This window comes from Lynx canadensis, chromosome E1 (genome assembly GCF_007474595.2).
Source record: "Lynx canadensis isolate LIC74 chromosome E1, mLynCan4.pri.v2, whole genome shotgun sequence".
Taxonomy (NCBI): domain Eukaryota; kingdom Metazoa; phylum Chordata; class Mammalia; order Carnivora; family Felidae; genus Lynx; species Lynx canadensis.
In genome coordinates this window covers 28,335,526-28,359,454 of record NC_044316.2, presented here as the reverse complement: position 1 = coordinate 28,359,454, position 23,929 = coordinate 28,335,526, and the positions used below count along the sequence as shown (strand labels likewise).

Sequence of the window (23,929 nt, the reverse complement as noted above, 5' to 3'; positions counted from 1 at the left end):
TGAACACAGGCTTAAGCCTAGCTCACATTAACCTTCCCAAAATTAGTTGTTTAAAATACTTATGTTCTACACATAAAACAGAACTTGTCAGTTTTAGTAGGAAAAATCTTTCCACTTCTTGAACATTGGATTTTGAATTCTTGCATAAAAACTAGTGAATTTCTTAGTCTATACCAAGTTCTTTACTTAAATAAAGAATCTGTTTTGAACTTAAGATCCCTTCCCTTACTCCTACATTCCACAAGGTTCATCTACATGTTTTGGTTAGGTGCCCTTATGCAAATCTCTCTCGGGGCCCATTTCCTCTACCACCAAGATCAGGTCTAGTTTTTTCTAGGTTTGAAATTATGTCACCTGCATAGTGGTCTTAAATTCAGCTTCCAACTCTGATTAGCATCCAAGGCAAATGTTAAGATTTAGTTATTTCTTTTGGGTGCAAAAAAGTGTTTTGATGGTTTTTGACTAGCTATGAGGAAATCAAAAGAAAAACATTAGGGATTTTAACTAAAAATCTACTTCCCCAATTCACTAAAAATTTAGCACCAAGGGGCTGTCAAGTAAAAAGATACAAGAACTAGCAGACTAAGCTATAAATCACTGCTTTGGTAGGTTTTGGATACAGAATAATCTTATGGTTGACAAGGGTTCACAGGCAACATTTTAAAGCCCAGCTTTTTATTAACAATAATTCACTCAAATATAAGCAGTTAATATACTAGTGTAGTATTCACATTTCAAAACAAAGTAATTTGTTTCTAATCTGTGAATCGAACATTTAATACTTACCAATTTTTGAGAAGAGCTTGACAATCTCCAACACTATCCCCAAGTTAACATTAACTAGTCACTACCCAAATTTTGCACAAAAACCTATGCTGTCTAGATTATCACCAAAAAATAAACATCTATAAATTTCTAATCATTTTTATCAAAGTACGGGAAACTTATCTTTCGGAAACTAGATCATCCCATTTACCATATCATATACACCAAATTCCTTCTTATCTCCCTGAAGACTTTTACAATTAACATTAAGAGATGGCTAATACCATTTATTAGAGATTACCTTTCAAGAAGCTTTAATTTACTAATACATAACACAAGAATCAGTATCTTATCAAAGTATTAACGGATAGTCACCCACTTAAAATTTTACATGAAGAGGAAAAAGGACAACCATGCATAGTTTTTTAAAAAATGTTTATTTTTTTTTCAAAGAAAAACGGCAATAGCCAATTGGAAACCTACTTATTCTTCAACTCCAATTTTGTTCTTTAAATTTAGAAGTGACTTACTGATTTACTATTTTAAACAAACCCCCCCTTTCCCCTTTAAATGTTTACCATCTACTCGTGCTGAATCCTTCCAAGGAGATTGCTCCAGCGTATTATCTCCAGGTCCTCGCTTTGCTCCTTTTACCAAAAAATGCAAAACACAATTCCATCGTGCATCTTAAGGGCTCCAATCGTCAAAAATAGGAAAAAAAAAATCTTTGGAATAGCCAATTAAGTTGAATAAAAAAAAAAAAAAATCCACACGAATGCGGTTTGGTTGGGGCAGGAATCCACTCCTATGTTCCTGGTAATCTGATCCCGCTCCATGAATCCTTGTAATTCATCCTCCCTATCCTATCCACATTATGATTTGAATCCAATGATCCAGCTCCAAGGATTGGGATCCAGTGAGCCCTCTCCAATCCAAACCTTTATAACCAGCAAAACCAAAAAAGAGGAGGCAAAATGTTAGATACTGTAATCAAAAAAGGTTTCTGGGGAATGATGAGTTATGTCTGTCATCAGTTTAACAGATGTACATCAATAACTATCAAATTCCCCAAAACAAGTTTCTGAATGGTGTTCAGATAAATTTTAGAAACTTAATCATCATAGAGACTAATTGGAAGAAGCATTTTATATTTACAGTTCAACTGATAATGCCAACACTTGTTACTGTACAGCGTATTACAGGTTTTGTGGTTGCAAAAAGTTATGTAGTTGAAGTTTACTGGTATTGCTACCCACCCTAAGTCTAAACTAAACCTAATGCTCCCATCTGCAATTTAATTTGTAAATTAAAGTGTTTTAAACGAGTCAATTATGAATATTAGTTAAAAGGGGAAAGTGAGACTTAAAAAGTATTCCCAACTAGATTATCTACACCAATACATTGGAACTCTCTATTTTGCTTTCATTTTGTCTTAAAAAAATGAAATAGCAACGCTATATCAGTCACACAGAGGACATGCAGATTTAGCAGTATTGATATTATACTCTATCTGGTTGGAATTAAAGACACCCTGTACCCACATGTACACCAACAGCAGGTCACACATTAACAGTTGTAACTAAGCACTGTGACAAATTAGCCAGTTCTTCCCACATTAGTCCCTATTAAAACAAAAAAGGGGGGAAGGGAGCAAAATAAATTGTTACAAAATGGGCAATGTAACATTTGCCACAATTGCCAAGGTTTAAAGAGCAAAGCAATTGTAGCTAAAGATAACTGCATAAGATGTTTGCAAGTGTTTTAAGGTAGATGTATATAATCACTTTAAACCCTTGCCTTTTAGTATAAGGTCAATACTGCCAATTTCATCTGTGACAATAGCACTTGGAGTCATACCATTGCCTCCATTATTGATCTGATCCTCCTCAATCCTCCTTTTGACAATCCTAAAATGATTGAAATGTGCTCCACAATCCTTAATCCAAAGCATTCTTAATCCATCTCTTCAGATATGTCTACAGAAAGACACATGAAAAGCAAGATAAACATAAGAACTTCCCCAGGTAAGATAACCACAAACACCCCCCAACATCCCCAGTTCACACAAACCAGAGCAGAATAGACATTTACACAATATCACAGTCTGAAGAGCATGGAGAGTTAACTAAATTTAAACAATCCTGTCTATGACATCACTTAAAATACATTTTATCAGACATGAGGGGAATGTAGATGTTAGGAGCAAGGGGATATTACACAAGAATGCAATTCAACACTTTAGCCCATTCTGAACAAAACAGTTTGAATTAAAAAATGAAAAGATTGTACTGAGTAAAGGAAAACTGTATACAACATGGGTTCTACAAAAAGTGTCACCAATCATCTTATGTACGAGAGCGAGATCTGCTATGACGGGGAGAATAGCGTGGTGATCCTCTGCTTCTCCTTGGGGAATAACTGCGACTCCTGCTGTTGCTTCTGCTACGGCTTCTGCTACGACTACGGCTTCGAGATCGTGATCTTCCATAACTTGGACTTCTGGGCCCATCAACTTTAACCCGGATGTAGGCAGTTTCTCCCTATTGAATAGACAGAACTTTCGATTGAAAGATCTAAGCTTTCACCTGTCTTCAGGCATGCTGAACGAATACAATGTAACTAAAACCAGAAATCTGGTACTTTACTTGGACACCCTTGCCTGAATCTTACCTTCAAATTCCACTGTTAAGACCACTGTATCCAATTCTGGCCAAAGAAAAGAGTAAGTGTAAAAAACCTACCTCATGGGATCTAAACTTAGTGTTATCCAGTTTTCGAACTGCATAGGTCATATCTTCTTTCCGTACAAACTCCACGACACCAGTGCCATCTCGGTAAACATCAGCATAACATACATCACCTGCTTCACGCATGTGATCCTTCAGATCCTGCCAGCTTCCACTTGGAGGCAGTCCTAAAAAGGTATTTTTTCAACACCACTCACTCTATATTTCACATTAAACTTGAAATTTACACTAGAACAAAAACTACTTTAAAATTAATTAGACTCAAGATCCTAGGTTAAGAGCTGCTAAGATCCTGGAATCCAGAGTCCAAACTTACTTGCAAAGCAAAGATCTTCATATTCTAGGTACTCAACCTAATAGTAAATAACTACGTGGTAACAGGTATATCTCCACTACAGTGTTCCTTGTTACTAAATTTACCCGAGCAACTAATTTAAGACCTATCACAAAAACTTGCATTTGTCAACACTGCTCACGCAAGGAAAAACTTCAAAGTGGTTTCTGTCCCTTCTCAACAACCCACACGAACAGTAAACTCACCAGAGACAACCACTCTGTTTTCAGAACGCCTGGATGGGGGGCCATAGCGGCCTCGGGGAGCCCCGCCACCTCCACCCCCGCCGCCGCCTCGGCCGGTGCCACGGCCGCTTCGAGGAAACTCCACCCGCAGACGGTATCCATCGTAATCATAGCCGTCGCGACCATATACCGCGTCTTCCGCGTCTCTGCGTGATCATAGAAAGCAAAAGGCGTAAGAAAAAGGACCGGGGAGGGGCAGCTAACTCAGTCGGGAACTAGCGGCCCCCCGCACATGCGCACCCAGCATGGAAGAGCCCACATGCGCTGCATAATAGGAATGGCCCCTCCCCCACCCAGAAGCACGCCAGGTTCCCGACCACTACACCAGCCCTCAGCGCCTCAGTTTCCCGCTCCGAGACCGAAAGTCCGCTCTGGGGACGTCCATGGGCCCAGTCACCAGAGAAGCCACAGCGACTCGGCTCCTTACTCGACTCCTGCATGGGCGACATCGTCTTACCCCCAACCTAAGAGCCCACCTCCCCATTCTTTGTATCAAGGCCTTTCCCAACTACTCCCAACTTATTGCCTCAAGGCCGCAAGCCCCGGGCCGCCTCACCGAGGGTCCTCGAACTCAACGAAGGCGAAGGGCGGTCCTCCGCGGCGATTCTTGAGATCGATGTCACGGATAGCACCGTATTTGTAGAACACGTCCTCAATGTCCTTGGTTCGGATGTCTGGAGGTAAGTTACCCACGTAGATGCGGCAATCGTTGTTCCCTGCCGGGCCACGAATCACACCACCTCCCGACATGGCGGCGACGAAAAGCGCGGACTCGAGAACAGGCCTTCCCACCAAGCCTAGCGCACGGCAGAGCGAGCCCGCAGCGACACCACGTCTCCCGCGGCCCCTCCAAAATGGCGCCTTTATCAGCTCGGCGCACGGATATGGGGGGAGGGAGGAAGAGAAGCGGGAGGAAGCAGCTATTCGATCTCAGTACGCACGCGCAAGAGCGTAACGGGCACTGCGATAGGTACGCTCACGCACGTGCGACGTCACCCTCCGCGCGAAGGGAGAAAAAAGTTCCCCGCGTTCCGATTTGCGGAGTGGCTTGCCAGTGAAGTGACCAGTCGTTTGGTAAGAATTAAACACAGATCCATCGGTAAACGGGCTACTAATCCCTGACGAGTCTTAAAGGATAGTCAACTTTCCCAGGAACGAGTCCCTTTTAAAAACAAGTCCGCGCCTTGAAAGCCTTTGGTGAAACCTAGCCTTGAGCTGTGTCCCACAATGCTCTGCGGCGTTAACGGCCTTTGGCGGGAAAGACTGCCGGGGGCGGAGTTAAAGGGGCCGTTGCTCCGGAAACGCGGACATTCTCGGAGAGTGCTGCTAGTCCAGGAGTTCCGCCGCTTGTGATTCAGGCTTGTGATTCAATCAGGAGCCGAGGCTTGACTTTGTATTCCCGCCCCTTCTCCTGCGCTCAGGCGGTGAGCTGCTTAGATAAGGGTCTAATTTAGGGCAACCCAGCTTAGACTCCTTGGTAAATACTTTGCACCAAGTACCGTTCCACCGTCGGTTTAAAACTTAACTTTGTATGGCTCAATTCAACACACCTTGATGTAGTGGCGGTGGTTTGAGCTGTATTCAGTCAGCCAGGACTCAGACCTCAGCTTGTCTTTAATTGCCTAGCCCTACCGCAGAGGAGAGGTCCAGTGAAGGCTTGAAGAGTGACGTGCCTGTTATGTATCCAGCCCTTTGAAAGAACGAGAAAAGCGTGTGTGTGTGTATGCAAAATCTTGAAGTTTGTTCCCTTTTATGAACTCCTTCCGGGCCTCTCAGGTAATATAAACGAGCAAAATGGATGTGTGAGAACTGTGACCACTGGAGACCACTGTTGCTGCTCAGGACTGAGCCCTCTTGCCTGCTGGCCCAGGGAGTTAGGAACTTGTTTAGAGAGACCTCTGAAGTCTGGATTTTTTTTTTTTTATTTTTTTTTTCAACGTTTTTTTTTTTTTTTATTATTTATTTTTGGGACAGAGAGAGACAGAGCATGAACGGGGGAGGGGCAGAGAGAGAGGGAGACACAGAATCGGAAACAGGCTCCAGGCTCCGAGCCATCAGCCCAGAGCCTGACGCGGGGCTCGAACTCAAGGACCGCGAGATCGTGACCTGGCTGAAGTCGGACGCTTAACCGACTGCGCCACCCAGGCGCCCCTGAAGTCTGGATTTTTATGTGAAGTGTTGGGATTTTAAAATATTAGTAATGAGTTCAATTTTTAAGAAAACTTGCAGTCATAAATATGCTAAAACATCTGCACCCTGTGTTTAAGGATGATTTTCTTCATATTCTGTATTTGTTTGCAACAGTCCCCAAGGATGTGTGTGAGGCAATTTACGGAGATACCATAAAACATTATTAGAACTGGACCAAGAACTCAGGGCGAATGGGAAAATAAGCAGGGAGGGATTAAGGTGAAATCAGGGTGAGGTTACTACACAAAATGCCAGCAGTAATATCCTGATCGGTTCCTAAAGATGCACTGCAAGTCTCACTCCGCTCATTCCGGAAGTCATGGTAAAGAAGGGAACACAAGTCTATTCAAAAGTCTAAATGCCTTTGAAATTAGAAAATAAATAGGTTGTTTAGGAGAATGGCATGTTTTCTTAGTTCTAAAAGTTGACAGTGCATTTTACAAACGTCTGAGTGATCCCAAAATACAAATTCAATTTGATCCTCAACGGACCCATAGAGGATCTCTGGTTGTGTTTGAACTCTCTGTGATGGTTTCCAAAATTATGTGTATATGTGCATGTACTTTTTCTTCAAAGAGGATTTGAAATTGTAATCAGATTCTTAAAGGGGTGTCTAGATTCTCACAGGGGGAAAAAATCTCTGAAAATGTTAGAGGGAAGGACAGATTATCTTTCAGACCATCCTTCACTGAGTATCCTTCAATGATATTTTTTTGACAGTGAGCTTTTAATAAAAACAAAAGAACCTGATCATTTTTAAAATGAGAAGCTGACCAAAAAAGACACTATTTCGACAAATTGATTCAGTTTCTAGCCCTGTCCTATTCAGTTAGTAGCAGAAGAGATTAGAGTTTTTTAAAAAGTTGTAGGCATATCACGTATTGATTGGTTCATTCAATAGTTATTTAGTTAGCACACTTTGTTATTTTATACCTCCACTTAAGAGTTATTCAAGTTCATCTGTTGAATAATGTTAATAAGTGATTTAAACATAGTTGCTTTTAATTTCAAGAAATTTTTTTTCCAGAAAAATAAGAAAATTGTGAATTGGCTTTGATTTATTCTTGTCCAATTTAATGCAGTCATTTCTGATTTTGTTCAGTTCAGAGGAATACAAGTAGAAATTTTTTTTTAATTTAAAAAAATTTTATTTATTTTTGAGAGACACGGAGTGTGAGTGGGGGAGGGGCAGACAGAGAGGGAGACACAGAATCCGAAGCAGGCTCCAAGCTCCGAGCTGTCAGCACAGAGCCCAACGCGGGCCGAACCCACAAACGGTGAGACCATGACCCAGCCGAACATGAACCCTGACACTTAACCGACTGAGCCAACCCAGGCGCCCCAAGTAGAATTTAATATAGAGTGAATAAGACATTCTTGTTCCTCTGTTGGCTCCTTTTATTGTATTTGAACGTAACCAAATTATAGGCTCTGGGGTCCATGATGAGTTCAGGATGTAGCAGGAAAAGTCTGGCCGTTTATCGAGATTTCCCAGGATGACATTAGTTTGGTGATTATTACGGTTCCGGGTGTGATAGTAATATCAATGTCCCAGGGTTGAGTAACATATTTTAGTCCACAAGAGCAAAAACTAAGAAAATAAACCAAGTCATTTGTTCATTTGTTGGGGACAGATTAATTTTTGGGTAGCCAGGATGCTCAAATTATACAACCAAAGATAACTGTTTTGGCGGGTCTGGAAAGCATATCAGACAGTTGCTTAGTAAATGAGGAATCAAAGCAAAATGAGGCGAATTGTTTTGAGAGATTTCATTGAGACAATGGCGAGGCCTGAAAAAATGATCCCTGCCCCATCTCAGAGTATACTCCTTCAAAGACAGGAAAACTCATACCCCCATGGTTTTGTGGGTCTGTTTCCCTGGACAATGCTGGGTAAAGATTGGCAATTCTCTTTCCGTAGGCTAATCTGCACATAACTTTGTCTAAACAGTATACTAGACAATGGATTAGATTGTCTGCGGACCAAATTACAGCCACTTCACCTTGCATCCTGAGATTATATCCTCATCTTTTTGTTGTTGTTTTGTTTGTTTGTTTGTTTGTTTTCAAGTAGGCTTCATGCCCAGCGCAGAGCCCAGTGTGGGGCTTGAACTCAGGACCTGAGATCATGGCCTGAGCTGAGATCAAGGAGTTGGGCCACCCAGGCACCCCCATCTTCATCTAATTAAGGATCAGAGTGTTTGTAACTCCTCACTTAACACTTCACCTGGCAGTTTATGGATTGGTCCCACAACCAACTAATCTACTAAGTATAGATTTTACTAGCTTAATTCTCAGAAACTGCCTTATTTTCAGCACTGTCGCTATTTATGAAAACTTCCTCAAAAAATTTTCAAGCCTTTTGATTCAATTTAGTACGTATATACTAGTGTCAGCACTATATTTTATCCTGGAAATAATTACTTGAAAAAAAAATTCAAAGAGTTAATTACCATGAAAGTTGAAATTACAAGACGCAGGTTTTCAGTGATTTGCCAAACACTTAAATCTCTATACCTGTGGTGATAGTTAAGAAACTCTGTAAACATACTAGAAATAATTGAATTGTACACAAAGCGAATGAATTGTATAGTATGTAAATTATAACTCAATAAAATTGTGTTTTTTTAAATACCATTTTAGTTTTTAGTACCATTTCTCTAAGGGCATTGGGGATTAGGAGTGTTCTAGAGTAATTTGCACTGAAATACATCTTTCCAAATCTGGAAATCCTGTTTTCCATACACACGTGTCAATCCCTACTGTCTTCCTTGGGGATAACTGTTATTTTTCTGGGCGAAGAGACCCAAAGATTAGGAGCACTTGATTCTGCTGTGTATAGGAGTTCCCTCCAGGAACAGTTCACTTGCATGACTCTATTCCCTTGTTCCGCTTGTTTCAGTGATAAAAATATTCTCTGAAAAAGGAAGAAATAGCATATATCTTTTTATTTCATTTATATTTGTCTCCTCTTTAATAAACTGTATTGAGGACAGATTTCTACTATAACTTCCTACCAGTAAAATCTCTGTTAAAATGAATATTACTGACCATTTGCTGACTGCTTTTTGAAAGAGGCGGGGCATTAGATGAGCAGAATTAGATGAGAAGGTTTCTATGGAAACCTCGTCATGTTGCTACCAGTGGGTAGACACAATGGGTACAAGCATTATTTTTCATTTCACAGCATAATAATGATGGCCACTTTACAGGCCCAAATAAGTCATCTAATAATACAGTCTTGGTAATCTTATTTTTTAAAAAAATTGTTTATTTTTTATTATTTTTGAGAGACAGAGACAGAATGCAAGCTGGGGAGGAGCAAAGAGAGAGGGAGAACAGAATCTGAAGGAGGCTCCAGGCTCTGAGCTGTCAGCACAGAGCCCAACACGGGGCTTCAACTCATGAGCCGTGAGATCTTGACCTGAGCCGAAGTCTGATGCTTAACTGATTGAGCCACCCAGGTGCCCCTTGGTAATCTTATTTTAGGACTGGCTTCCCTTATTCTTTGATTCTTCTTGTTTTGTTTTTGGCTAATTCTTCCCATCTTTAAGGTCCCATTATTAATAACAATAGAATATGATTTTGCCAGAAAACCGCTCTTAAAATTGTCTGTTACAAAGATATATTTTCACCACGTCGTCTTCTTCCTGTTACTGTCATTACTCCCTCTTCCTGCTTAGTTCTTTCTCTTAAAAATTAAAACTCTATTCATATTGTACATTCCCTAATTGGGGTAATTGGCTCTTTAAGGAATTTTGTTAAAAAAATATGGCAGACGGGCACCTGGCTTGCTCAGTTGGTAGAGCACACAATTCTTGATTTGGGGGTTGTGAGTTTGAGCCCCATGTTGGATATAGAGATTACTTAAAAATAAAATCTTCAGGGGCACCTGGGTGTCTCAATCGGTTAAGTGTCCAGCTCTTGATTTCAGCTCAGGTCACGATCTCATGGTTCATGGGTTCAAGCCCCACATCTGTGCGGATGGGGTTGAGCCTGCTTAGAATTCTCTCTCCCTCTCTCTCTCCCCCTCCCCCTGCTCACTCACTCTCAAAATAAATAAACATAAAAAAAATCTTTTAAAAAATAGCAGATATGCTTTATTTGCTAGAAATGCTACCCTTTTTTGACAGTGTGAGTCCTATGTAAATATTAGCTATGATTATTAGTAGTAATATAGTATTATATGTTAATGCTACCATGTATATATTGGAAATAATTTCTTTTTAAAATTTCTTTTTAATATTTTATTTTTGAGAGAGAGAGAGACAGACAGACAGAGTGGGAGCTGGGAGGGGCAGAGAGAGAGGGAGACACAGAATCCAAAGCAGGCTCCAGGGTCTGAGCTGTCAACAAGACCCAGTGTGGGGCTCAAACTCACAAACCCTGAGATCATGACCTGAGCCAAAGTTGGACGTTTAACTGAGCCACCCAGGTGCCCCAAAATGTATCCTTTTAAAAAATGTGTATTTATTTATTTTTGAGAGAACACCAGTGGGAGAGGGGCAGAGAGAGAGAGAGAGAGAGAGAGAGAGAGAGACATAGAATCTGAAGGTGGGCTCCAGGCTCTGAGATGTCGGCATAGAACCTGACGTGGGGCTCAAACCCACGAACCATGAGATCATGACCTGGGCTGAAGTTGGACGCTTACCAGATGGAGCCACCGAGGCGCCCCGAGATAATTTCAATAAAATTTTTTATTTGAAGTTTTGAGAGTATGACTATTTTTTCTTTATTGTTTTAAAAGGTATTCCAGGTTAGCTGAAAACTCTTAGAATTACTTTTCTAGACTTACTTGCAGAGTGGAGTAGTTGCAACATAGACTCCGTGGCCCACAAGCCTAAAATATTTACCATGTGGCTCTTTACAGAAAAAGTTTGCCAACCTCTGACTGAGAGGAAAAGTAACCTGCTTTTGTTATTTTTTTAATACTTAAACCTAATTCAAAAATTCAGTTTTGTCATGGTCTGTCTCTCTCTCCCTCTGTTTGTAGTGTTTTTGTCATGGGTAATATCTTACTTACATTGCTAATATTTGTAAACATAAGTAGTACGCTTTTCAAGTGACTCACTGTTTACTCACGCTTCATCAGCCATTACTGCAGTTTAGGGATAGGGTACCAAGACCTGCTGGCAACCAACTGCCCTGCCATTTGGACCAGCTTTGAAGAGGAGCTGTTGCTCTGCTTCTTTGGGCTACATTCTTTTGTAGTCTAGTGGACTCAGAATTGCCAGTGCAAGAGTGCAGGTCTTTGGAACCATTCTTGCATGGAAGTAATGTGACCCGCAAAGAGTTCATAACAGGCTTTGGTCTAAGGAAGTATCTGTTCATGTCCACTCACTGTGGGGTTTGCAGATGAAATTTCTAAAAGTTGCAGATCGTGACTTCTACAGTTCTAGGATCCCACTGGCTTTTAGGCTGGTGTTGGTACCATCATGCTGGACCTCTGGGTAGTCTATAATCTAGACCCATGCCCATGAGGTTCTTCCTTGTCTGGCTCACACCTGCTTGCATGTGTCCAGGAGCCACTCTGCCTCACCAGCTGCGATTTCTTCCGTTACTGTCTACTCTCCGTAGAATCCAGACTCCAGGGGAGAAAAATTCTTTCCCTTGGCTCAGAGTCTGCATTTCCTGTCTTGGAATCTGTCTTTATATAAGATGATTGAGAATGAGAATGTTTGCCTTTAGAGGAACTTCCTCTCTTTTCTGCAGAAATATAACCTCTCCCTCCAACTCCACCAGAACAATTTCATCAGGTCATAATGGGCTGACATTGATGTATTTTCTGAAGTCTGGATTGTTCCCAATTTAAACCACATGTAGGACACTCTCAGTACATAGGCAAGGATGAACCTTGCCAGCCCAACATAGTCCAGTACATTTTTCCTTTTCCGGTTCCTCTAATAAGAGCTGAAAAACAGGTCTCAATAGCCTTTATGTAACCTTTTGGATCTCAGTTTGGACAGTGCAAGCAACAGCTTAAACAAGCCATCCCCACAAAAACATATCTACGTTAGTAATGAGGTAAGAAGTATTTCTATCCATACGTTCCTAAGCCTCTATAATAATTTTATAGAGGCATGGCACGAATTCACCGAAAACAATTTATATGCCCAAGCAGTATTTTCAGCTTCTCAGTCTAAAATATCTGCATTTAGAAAAAAGCTTTCTTTATAGTTTTTCTCAAAATGAGCAAGTGGGTGTTGCTTTAAATTGGTGCAACTAGAAAGCCCCATTAGGTAGGCTTCTTAACACAAAAGAAACAGTCTAAAAGATTACTCAGATCTTTCACCTTTTTGGATACAATAACTGCTTATCACTCTAACGTGGTTTTTTAAGCCTCAACTAAATCCAGGTTTTAAAAAAATTATAGAAATTTCTTTAAAAAAAAAAAAGTTTATTTCTAAGGAATTTCTACACCCAGCATGGAGCTTGAACTTTAACCCTGAGATCAAGAGTCTTATGCTCTACTGACTGAGCCACCCAGGTGCCCCTAGGCATTTCTTCTAATAATGTTTTCTCAAGTCACAGTTCCAGAAAGTTTCTTATAAACTCTTAGTTTGCAAGTACACATAGGACTATTTGGGGCTCCAGTTACAATTCCATGTGACAATGTATTCTTCAAATACTCTAATTGCCCTTAAAACAATTTATTTATCTAGATGTTGATGCAGCAATTTATATTCAACTATTTGAATGCCAAAGCCATACTGCCACAGATTCAGTCTTCTTCCCTGTGGAGTGCCGATCATTTTTGAGCCTTTCTCCTAAATCAAAGGAGATACTTGGGGATAGTATAGAGTAATAGAGGCTCTCACTAAGCATGATTTGCACAGTACCAAGTTATTAAATCAGTTTCCAAAGTTTACACCACTATAAACAAACAGTAAATAAACATGCTTCAACCAACTTCTGTTTGGTAAGTCTGCAGTAATACAACGGTCCCAGAAATTTCAGTGGCTTAACAAAATAACCAAGGTCTCACTTGTCGCATAATGGCAACCACGGGCAGGCAGTGGCATTACTCTCTGTGTCCTATTCTGGAATCCAGGACTCTGGTGTGGTGGAAAGATGGGCTTCTGTTGAAATCCCCTGTACTATTTACTAGCTGTGTGATTTTGCACAAGTCCCTTAACGTAAGCCTCTGTTTCTTCATCTATAAAATGGGGATAATAATAGTACTTCCCAGCGTCGATGTAAAGATTAAATGTGATAGCATGTAGAAGTCAACTAGCAGTAGAATGCCCTTAACACAGAAGTTCCCACTAATTTTACAGGGGTTCTTATTCAGGCTCTGAAGACCTATGCCCTTGGATTATCACCATTTGTGGTTCAGTTGGTGGTCCCCTGTACTATTCTTTGGGGAAGGAATAAGTGAAACTCAACTCTGTTTTGCGACTAACTTGATATTGTGGGTATATAGCTTAGTGGAAAGTAGGTTGAAGTTCTTGTCTTAATTAAATTTCTCTGTTTGTTTTCAGGGGGGGAGATATGGCCTATGCTGTGAGGAAAAAAAAAAGTTCTGAAATTCCCTCCACATATCACATAGAGAAACAAAAGTGTCCCTGGCCTCTAGTCAGATGCAGGATGTAGCCTCTAGTGCTAACCAAATATATAACTGGAGGGAATGTGATGTAGCTCTTTTGCCTTTTTCTATGTTTCTGAAGAATGTCTCCCTTGTGGAAAAGCTGACAGGATGATAGAAACCTCCTGATTAACGTAATGCTTTTCTCTGTTGCTCGGGGCGTGTGTGTGTGTGTGTGTGTGTGTGTGTATGCGTGTGTGTTTTAAAACTAGTTGGAAAAACATCTTCGGTTTCTCCTTGCTGATCTGTTTCTGAGCAGTGACATGTTCTTATAACAGTACGGACTTGGGAGGTGAGCAGATTTGAATTTGAATCCTGACACCTTCAGTTACTAGTTGTATTATCTGGGCTAATAAATAAATGTCCTTGTGTTCACTTATTCATCTGTTCGTGGATTCATTCTCATTCTGAACACTTATGGAACACTCTTACTCTGTCAGGCCCGAGGCTGGACTTCAGGGGTACATGACACTTATCCTGACAGTGTGCCTTTGGTCTACCACGGCTACAAAGTTTCCTGACCACTCACACCATCATTAAAACATTTTTGAGCATAACTCTCTCACGTATGTATGTTTTTATAATATGCATGACTTTTACACTATTGTGTACATAATAAGACATTTAATTAAAAAACATACAGTACTGGGCCACCTGGGTGGCTCAGTTGGTCAAGTGTCCGATTTCGGCTCAGGTCATGATATCACAGTTTGTGAGTTCGAGCCCCGCGTGGGGCTCTGTGCTGACAGCTCGGAGCCTGGAGCCTGCTTCGGATTCCATGTCTCCCACTCTCTCTCTGACCTTCCCCCCACTCGTGCTCTCTCTCTCTCTCGAAAATGAATAAACATTAAAAAAATTTTTTTTAAATACAGTATTTTATCACATACTGTCTGGGTGCGTACACCCAATTTTAAAGGCTACTACTGGTCTAGTGATAAACTTTTCTGAACCTCACTTTTTGTTGTTGTTGTTACATAAACGAACCCATTTACTGTAGGCTAGAAGTGCTTCAAGTGGTGCAGCTTCTTCTGGCCTTTCAGTGCCTTCAGTCCTCTGATGGTGGACTTGACTGTGACGGCAGTAGTAGCGGGGTAGGTCCAGGCCCCACTGGCTACCATTTTAATACAGGAACCACAATGGCAGGTCCCTGCAGCTCAACTTTTCACCTTGGTTTTGGCGCAGAAGGAGCTATGCTATGCTATGCTATGCTATGCTATAGCTATTACTATAGCAATAGCTATGCTATTTCATTCTTCTTCACCATTTTCCCTTGCGAGGGAGACACCGTAACAGGGCCCGTATTTACCAGTGATTCTGACCTTCTTGGTGCGTTTAGCCCTGTCCCCACAAACTAGGTTTGAGCCCACAGAGGAAGAGACATAGTTGAACTTCACTTTCTTCATCATGAAAATCGTGGCGATGAAATCTTTCTCATGTTATTGTTGCTCATTTATTCTCTCAACAGATTTCATTGAACACTCTCCAATATTAGGTTCTGAGGGACCGGAGAGATAGTGCTAAATGTTGTTTTTAACGTCTGAGGGGAGATTTCTGTTGGAAGGGGTTACTATTCATACTCACGTTTCAGTTGCTATTCAACATATTAAAAATCTTAAGTTTTTTTTATTTTTAATATATATATATATTTTACCATTTATTCATTTTTTGATAGAGGCTGAGAGTGACTGGGGGAGGGGCAGAGAGAGAGGGAGACACAGAATCTGAAACAGGCTCCAGGCTCTGAGCTGTCAGCACAGAACCCGACGCGGGGCTCCAACTCACAGACCATGAGATCATGACCTGAGCTGAAGTCGGACGCTTGACCGACTGAGCCACCCAGGCACCCCTTATTTTTTTATTTTTAAATGTTTTTAATGTTTATTTGAAGGAGAGAGAGACAGAGCGTGAGCAGGGGAGGGGTAGAGACAGAGGGAGACGGAATCCCAAGCAGGCTTCAGGCTCCGAGCTGTCAGCACACAGCCCAATGCGGGACTCAAACCCACGAAGTGTAAGATCATGACCTGAGCCGAAGTCGGACGCTTACCCGACTGAGCCATGCAGGCGCCCCCCAAAATTCTTAAGTTTTAAAGTTTAGTTTTTCTTTTTTTTTTTTTTTTTAATTTTTTTTTCAACGTTTATTTATTTTTGGGACAGAGAGAGACAGAGCATGAACAGGGGAGGGGCAGAGAGAGAGGGAGACACAGAATCGGAAACAGGCTCCAGGCTCTGAGCCATCAGCCCAGAGCCCGACGCGGGGCTCGAACTCACGGACCGCGAGATCGTGACCTGGCTGAAGTCGGACGCTTAACCGACTGCGCCACCCAGGCGCCCCTAAAGTTTAGTTTTTCTTAAGTCTTTAAGATCAACCTTAGGTTGATAAGATCCATTATTTTTACTTATTCTATGACTAACGTTCAGTTAATATTTATATTTAAAAGATAAAATCCTCAACATTTTGCATGCTAAATAAGTAGTTCATCAACTTTTAAAGTAATTATATATCGAGGTGCCTGGGTGGCTCAGTCAGCTGAGCGTCCAGCTTTGGCTCAGGTCATGATCTCATGGTTTGTGAATTCAAGCCCCATGTCGGGCTCTGTGCTGACAGCGTGGAGCCTGCTTGGGATTCTCTGTTCCCTCTCTCTCTTCCCCTCCCCTGCTCACACATTCTCTCTCAAGAATAAATAAAACATTAAAGAAATTAAGTAATTACATATTTAATCTAACTGATTCTCTCAAACCCTTCAGATTCCTAAAGTTATTCCTACATCAGTTAGGATTCAGTGCAGAAAACTGAAACACTCTGGGTGTTTTAAGCAGAAAGGGGTTAAATACAGGAAATTAGGTACTTGAAAAATTGTTGGGAGCAATGGAGGAGTGGGTTCAAGGCATACCTCTTGGTGTGATTCCCGGAGCATTGCAGAACCCATCAAGAATGTTGCTTCCCCCGCCACAATCAGGAAAGCGGAGACGAGGAGGCCAGAACCTGAACTACTGAGACACAAAAAATCCAGCATGCTTCCTAGGATGCCATTCGGAAGTCATAGTAGCCACCACCACATTGCCTTGTCACTGAATTGTGCTATCTGACTGACACTAATGCAACTGCTTCTCAACACTCGAGAAGCTAGAGACTGGACACTGGCAACCTCAGATTTTACCAGCACTACACACTGCAAAGTGTCTATCAGGAAGATGGACCTTGCCACACTTCTATCTTCTGTCTTACTTGGTCGTTGTCACTCAGGGGTCGGTCGTGATTCTTCTAGTAAATTGAAACCCTCAAGAGGAAAGGTGTCATGCCTTCTTCTTTTCAGTCTGTAGCACAGGCACAAAGAGGTTGCCCCGTAAATACACGCCGATGCTTGGGTATTCAGTATATTGACATTTGATACTGTCATTTTGATGTCTTGGCTTTGACTGATTATCCCAATCTTCCATCTCCTTCAGCTTAATTTCTGGTATGCCAACCATAAGCAACTGAGCGTGTGCAGTAAGTATTATTGAAGTGGGAGAGAAGAGCTGGATCATTTCCATTGGCAACTGGTCAGAGACCTTCAGTGTGGACATTACTATGTAGCTATTTTGCTGCTGACAATAGATGTTTAGATAATAGATGGTTGTCTGTAGCAGAAAGTTTTACGGTTTGTTGTATTAGGGCTTCAGTACATCTAATTGATATAATTCATTGAACCCAGAACCCTGGGTGCAGAAGTGTGCTGGGAATGGTACCCATATATGCCACTTATGGCCATCATGAAAATCTAATACAAAACGAAATTTCCTAACGTAACACTCCTTACCAACCCAATAATTATAAAATTCCATGTAGAAAATTAACCAAATTCTCTTCAACTTTTCAGATTAAAATCATAAATATTAAACCTTTCTAAACAAGCAGGATTCCAGAAGACTTCAGATTTTCAGACGGTACAGTATGGACATTTCGGTCCCATTCTCATCTCAAAAAACATGAGGATAAAGACCAAATACAAGATCAATCTTGGATAAAATGTACAAGACATCTGAGGCCTTAAGCCATCCAGGGAAGTAGAAAGTGGGAAAAGTAGAAAATAGAAAATGGAAGGGGGCAGTAGATGACTCAGCAGAGTAGAGTCCCAGAAGGGCAAACCTAAGCACCTGAACCACAAGCCGAACTCCCTCACACAACCCATGGAAGAGAAACAGGGTACCATGTTCGTAGGTGGTAGAGGCTGACACCATGATAGAATCTCTGGAAAATTTCAATTTGACCAAAAGCAGAAGAATTGTAGCCAGTTCTTCCTACAGTCAAGTCCTACCCATATATATGCTGCTTTCAGTCAACTATGTGGTGCCTACTTATAAATATGAATGGCCAGTCAAGAACTCCCAGGTGTATGTTTGTTTGTTTATTTATTTTTATTTATCTTTTAATATGAAATTTATTGTCATACTGGTTTCCATACAACACCCAGTGCTCATCCCAACAGGTGCCTTCCTCAATGCCCATCACTCACTTCCCCCTCCTCTCCACACCCCCCCGCCATCAATCCTCAGTTTATTCTCAGTATTTAAGAGTCTCTTATGGTTTGCCTCCTTCCCTCTCTGTAACTTTTTTCCCCCCTTCTCCTCCCCCCTGGTCTTCTGTTGAGTTTCTCAGGATCCACATAAGAGTGAAAACATATGGTATCTGTCTTTCTCTGCCTGACTTATTTCACTTAGCGTAACGCTCTCCAGCTCCATCCATGTTGCTACAAATGGCCAGATTTCATTCTTTCTCATTGCCAAGTAGTATTCCATTGTATATGTAAACCACATCTTCTTTATCCATTCGTCAGTCGATGGACATTTAGGCTCTTACCCTAATTTGGCTATTGTTGAAAGTGCTGCTATAAACATTGGGGTACAAGTGCCCCTATGCATCAGCATTCCTGTGTCCCTTGGGTAAATTCCTAGCAGTGCTATTGCTGGGCCATAGGGTAGATCTATTTTTGATTTTTTGAGGAACCTCCACACTTTTCCAGAGCGGCTGCACCCGTTTGCATTCCCACCAGCAGTGCAAGAGGGTTCCCATTTCTCCACATCCTCTCCAGCATCTAGAGTCTCCTGATTTGTTCATTTTAGCCACTCTGACTGGTGTGAGGTGGTATCTGAGTGTGGTTTTGATTTGTATTTCCCTGATGAGGAGTGACATTGAGCATGTTTTCATGTGCCTGTTGGCCATCTGGATGTCTTCTTTAGAAAAGTGTCTGTCCATGTCTTCTGCCCATTTCTTCACTGGATTATTTGTTTTTCGGGTGTGGAGCTGGTGAGTTCTTTATAGATTTTGGTTACTAGCCCTTTGTCCAATGTGTCATTTGCAAATATCTTTTCCCATTCCATCGATTGCCTTTTAGTTTTGTTGATTGTTTCCTTTGCAGTGCAGAAGCTTTTTATCTTGATGAGGTCCCAATAGTTCATTTTTGCTTTTAATTCCCTTGCCTTTGGGAATGTGTCAAGTAAGAAATTGCTGCGGCTGAGGTCAGAGAGGTTTTTTCCTGCTTTCTCCTCTAGGGTTTTGATGGTTTCCTGTCTCACATTCAGGTCCTTCATCCATTTTGAATTTATTTTTGTGAGTGGTGTAATAAAGTAGTCTAATTTCATTTTTCTGCATGTTGCTGTCCAGTTCTCCCGCACCATTTGTTAAAGAGACTGTCTTTTTTCCATTGGATATTCTTTCAAGAACTGCCAGATGTTTAAAGAAAATGTCCAACAAGAAAGAGGGAGATTAAAGAAAATAAATAGGAAAGAAGGAGATCATGCATGTGTATATGGTGTATATATGAAACAATCATGGAAAGAACACTTTTTTTTTTTTTTTAAGTAGGCTTCGTGCCCTGCACAGAGCCCAACATGGGGCTTGAACTCGTGACCCTGAGATCAAGACATGAGCTGAGATCAAGAGTGTGGCGGCTAACTGACTGAGATACCCAGGCGCCTAAGAAAGGAACACTCTTGAAACTTCAAAGTATGATAGTAAGAATTAAAGAAACAAAACATGGGGCACCTGGGTGGCTCAGTCGGTTAAGTATCTGACTTCGGCTCAGGTCATGATCTCATGGTTCACAAGTTCAAGCCCTGCGTCAGGCTCTGTGCTGACAGCTCAGAGGCTAGAGCCTGCTTCAGATTCTGTCTCTCCCTCTCTCTTCCCCTCCCCTACTTACACTCTGAATTTCTCCCTCCCTCTCTCAAACATTAAAAAAAAAGAAGAAAAAGAAACAAAACAGAAGAATTGAGAGAGAAAATCAAGGAGACCTCTCAGAAACTAGAAAAACAAATAGATGACAATAAGGAGAGAAAAGGTAAGAAAATCAGAGAATTCAAGAGGTTAAAAAGTACTACTGAGTGTCCTCCCCCCACCCAAAAAGGCAAAATGGTAGGGAGAATGTTATCGAGATAGTACAAAAATATTTTCCAGAACTAAAAGGTATGAGTCTTCAAATGGATAGAGACCACCAAATGCCTAGCACCATGAACAAAAAGGAAACTCTTACCAAGTTATATCATTGTGAAATTTTAGAATCCTATAGATCAAATATTCTAAAAGCTTTTAACAAAAAAACAGGTCACCTACCCCCACTCCCAGCCCTGAATCGGAACATTATTAGATTTCTCATTAACAACACTGGAAGCTAAAACAACAACAATGGAACGATTCCTTGACGTTTCTGAGTAAACATTTGTTTTCAACGTTCAATTCTTTACACATCCAGACTCTTGATCATGAGTGAAGCCAGAATTTTCAGTGATATACCTTCCATTCATTATTTCTCAGCAAGGTGCCGGAGGATATGTTTCACTAAAAGGAGTAAACCAAGAAAAAAGAAGACATTGGTTGCAGAAAACAAGAAGTTTATGTAGAAAGAGACAAAGGAATTTCCAGCATGATGTCAGAGGACAAACCCAGGAGGACGATGCTGCAGCTCTTTTGAGGACAGCTAGTTTAGATTGGAGCAGGACTGGAAAACTGCAGGTGTGGTGTCTCTAACAGGAAAAAAGTAACGGACAGATCATCTAAAAAACTTGATCATGTTAAACTTCTACTGAAACATTTCAGGTGTGCCTTGGTGGCTCAGTCAGTTAGGCATCCGACTCTTGGTTTCAGCTCAGGTCATGATCTCAAGGGTTATGAGTTCGAGCCCCACATCGAGCTCCGTGCTGACAGTGCAGAGCCTGCTTGGGATTCTCTCTCTCCCTCTCTCTGCCCCTCCCCCACTCACTCTCTCTGTCTCTCTCTCTCAAAAATAAATAAACAAACTTAAAAAAAAGAAAAAGAAACATTTCAATACTGAGGAGTATTACAAGATTTAATGGTAAGTTCAAAGAAATTTAAGTGCATGAAAAATGAGATTTGTGTACCTATACAATGGGTGTACCTATACAGTGGGATAATTTAATTACAATGAAAAGAAATGAGCTATGAAAAGACATGGGTGAGTCTTAATGCATACTGAGAAGGGAAAGAAACCAGTCTGAAAACACTAAATACTGTATGATTCCATTTATATGACATTCTGGAAAAGACAAAACTACAGAAATGATAAACAGATTGGTGGTTGTCAGGGGCTCAGGAGGAGGGGAATGAAACTATTAGGGTGATGAAACTATTCTGTATGGTACTCTAATGGTGAATATAAGACATTAAAACCTGTAGAACTTTTTCAAAAGCCCATAGAACTTTTATAGCATAAAGAGCATAAAGTTTAATGCATACAAATTTTAAATATCACTTAGGAGATTGAGGGAACCCAGTACAAAATGCAGAATCTAACAAACGATTCTAAATACATTGCAAATATATGAAACAACTTCTCTGAAGGTGGTGGGAGAATGAAGATCTGACCTAAGTAACTTTGGAAATGAGTGCAGTCTGTAAAACTAAAGACAAAAGGAACTGTACATAAACGAATTGCTTCCCAGGTTAATAATTCTGAAAAAAACTGTGTGTGTGTTGGAATTGAACCAGCAGGTAAGTGGATGGCTGATAGTGAGAGCTAATGTTGTCCTTGTCAGAATAGGAGCTTACAGATAAGCAAGGGGAAGAACTAGAATGATCCCTGTGGTAACGGGATAGAGTCGGAGATGGTATGAACTCATGTTTATATAGCTACATATAAAAATATTTATAGATATGTATGTATACATGGTTTAGTACACCATGTGTATCTCCTATCTGTCAGCTGAGAGGGCCTAGAAGCAAGGCACCCCAGTGGCAGTGAGCACACCAGGCATCCAGATCTTGGCTTCTAATACTATTCTCCAGTAGAAGGAGCCGGGACTCGTTAGGGAAACGACTGATTCTAGAACTGGAGCAGGAAAAATACAATATGAGCCTGTAGCATTTTCTAGTGCCAGAAAGTAAGAGAATGCTTTAAAAAAAAAGTCCTGCTACAATGGAGATACGTCAAAGGAATACAGGTGGTACCTGACAGAACTCCCAATGGCCAAGCTGGGACAATTTAAACAATAATGAAAAAAAAAACTTGTAATGGATTATAACCCAAAGTATAAAAAATATATATCCACGGGGCCCTGGGTGGTTTAGTCAGTTACACATCTGACACTTGATATTGGCTCGGGTCATGATCCTACAGTTTGTGGCCCTGTGCTGACAGCAGGGAGCCTGCTTGGAATTCCCCCACCTCTGTCTTTCAAAAACAAATAAATAAACTTAAAATATATATCCGTGAGTCCATACTGTACAAATAAGTGATTGAATAAATGGGGAGAATAGATACATCTCCCATATAGAAGAATTCCAAGTAATTTATGTAAAGCTAACTCCTCATTCATTGAGTGTGGGCTGAACATAGTGACTTCCTTCCAAAGAGTACAGTATAGAAATGGGGTGGGGGGAAGAGTTAATGTTATAGCGGTAAAGCTGGTAAATACTCCCTTAAGCCAGGGGATCAAGGTTAATGCCAACATATCAATAACATGATATGCTTGATGATAACATACTCTTGGCATGATGTGATGAGAATGGTCTTCTTCCCCAAAATAAATTACCCCGGCCTAATCATAAAAACATAAGACAAATCTTAACTGATGGTTTTCTACAAAATACCTGGCTAGCGTTCCTCAAAACTGTCGAAGTCATAAAAAGAAGGAGGGTCTGTGAAGCTCTCAGGACCAGGAGAAGTCCAAGGATACAGGATTCTGGAACAGAAAAAGAAAATTAGGGAAAAACTGAGGAAAACTGAATAGAATATTGAGTTTAATAATGCATCATTACTGATTCATTAATTGTGACAACTATACCCTAGTGTAAGTAATGTAAGTTGTTAATAATAAAGGAAACTAGGTGGGGGCTTTATGGGATCTCTCTGTTATATTTTTGCAATAGTTCTGTAAATCTAAAACTGTTCTAAAATAGAAATGTTTATTTTAAAACTGAGTTAATTATTAATTCCAGGAAAACTAAACAGACTTACAAGAGATAAAGTAAAATCATTGTATACTATTGGATCAGCCTTGAACAATATTTACATAGTCATGGTAACTAAAATGTGAAATGTGGATCCGAGCAAAAATTGTGATTTTATTGTATTTGGAAGTTGGATAGGGGATGTAAGAAAGTAAACACTCTCATACATCATAAGAAGTCACTGAATATCATCTGCAATTGATGAATCCAAAGAACAGTATATCACAGAAACGTGGAGGCAATTACAAGAAGAGCTAAAAGAATGGAAAATGTTTACTACTGGAATTGACCAGGAGCAATTGTTTTTTGTTGTCTCAAGTCGCTGTTTCACTTTTTAAACTACGTTTAAAAACATAGTTTGCATAGGGGCGCCTGGATGGCTCAATTGGTTAAGCGGCCAGACTCTTGATTTTGACTCGGGTCATGATCACAGGGCTGTGGGATCGAGCCACACATTGAGCCCCATGTGTCTGTCTGTCTGTCTGTCTGTCTCTTTCTCTCTCTCAAATAAAAACAAACAGACAAATAAAATTTTAAAAAGAACATAGTTTACACTGCAAAGCATGGGATACTTTTTTAAAAATTTATTTTCTTTTGAGAGAGAGGATGGGGGGGGGG

General features: G+C 40.7%; 1 protein-coding gene across 2 annotated transcripts; it reads right to left on the bottom strand.

The window, feature by feature from the left end:
- Positions 1-1,181: 1,181 nt before the first annotated feature.
- SRSF1 (serine and arginine rich splicing factor 1) lies at positions 1,182-4,969 on the bottom strand. 2 transcript variants are annotated; one of them, XR_003964871.1, is made up of 5 exons: positions 4,648-4,929; positions 4,053-4,237; positions 3,507-3,679; positions 2,623-3,305; positions 1,182-1,703 (listed from the first exon to the last, which is right to left on the bottom strand). XR_003964871.1 is itself a non-coding variant. In XM_030296752.2 (4 exons), exons 1-4 carry the CDS (start codon positions 4,839-4,841, stop codon positions 3,111-3,113), a joined length of 747 nt encoding a protein of 248 aa, XP_030152612.1. In that variant the 5' UTR covers positions 4,842-4,969; the 3' UTR covers positions 1,184-3,110. The 2 variants fall into 2 exon arrangements, 1 of the variants encoding a protein (XP_030152612.1); XM_030296752.2 differs by having other exon boundaries at positions 1,184-3,305; positions 4,648-4,969.
- Between the last annotated feature and the right edge of the window lie 18,960 nt (positions 4,970-23,929).

Excerpts from the sequence above, each read along its gene's own strand:
- SRSF1 (XM_030296752.2), bottom strand. The coding sequence starts at position 4,841 with ATGTCGGGAGGTGGTGTGATTCGTGGCCCGGCAGGGAACAACGATTGC. Across the intron at positions 4,238-4,647 it reads GTTGAGTTCGAGGACCCTCG|AGACGCGGAAGACGCGGTAT; the intron begins GTGAGGCGGCCC and ends ATGATCACGCAG. Across the intron at positions 3,680-4,052 it reads AAACAGAGTGGTTGTCTCTG|GACTGCCTCCAAGTGGAAGC; the intron begins GTGAGTTTACTG and ends ATACCTTTTTAG.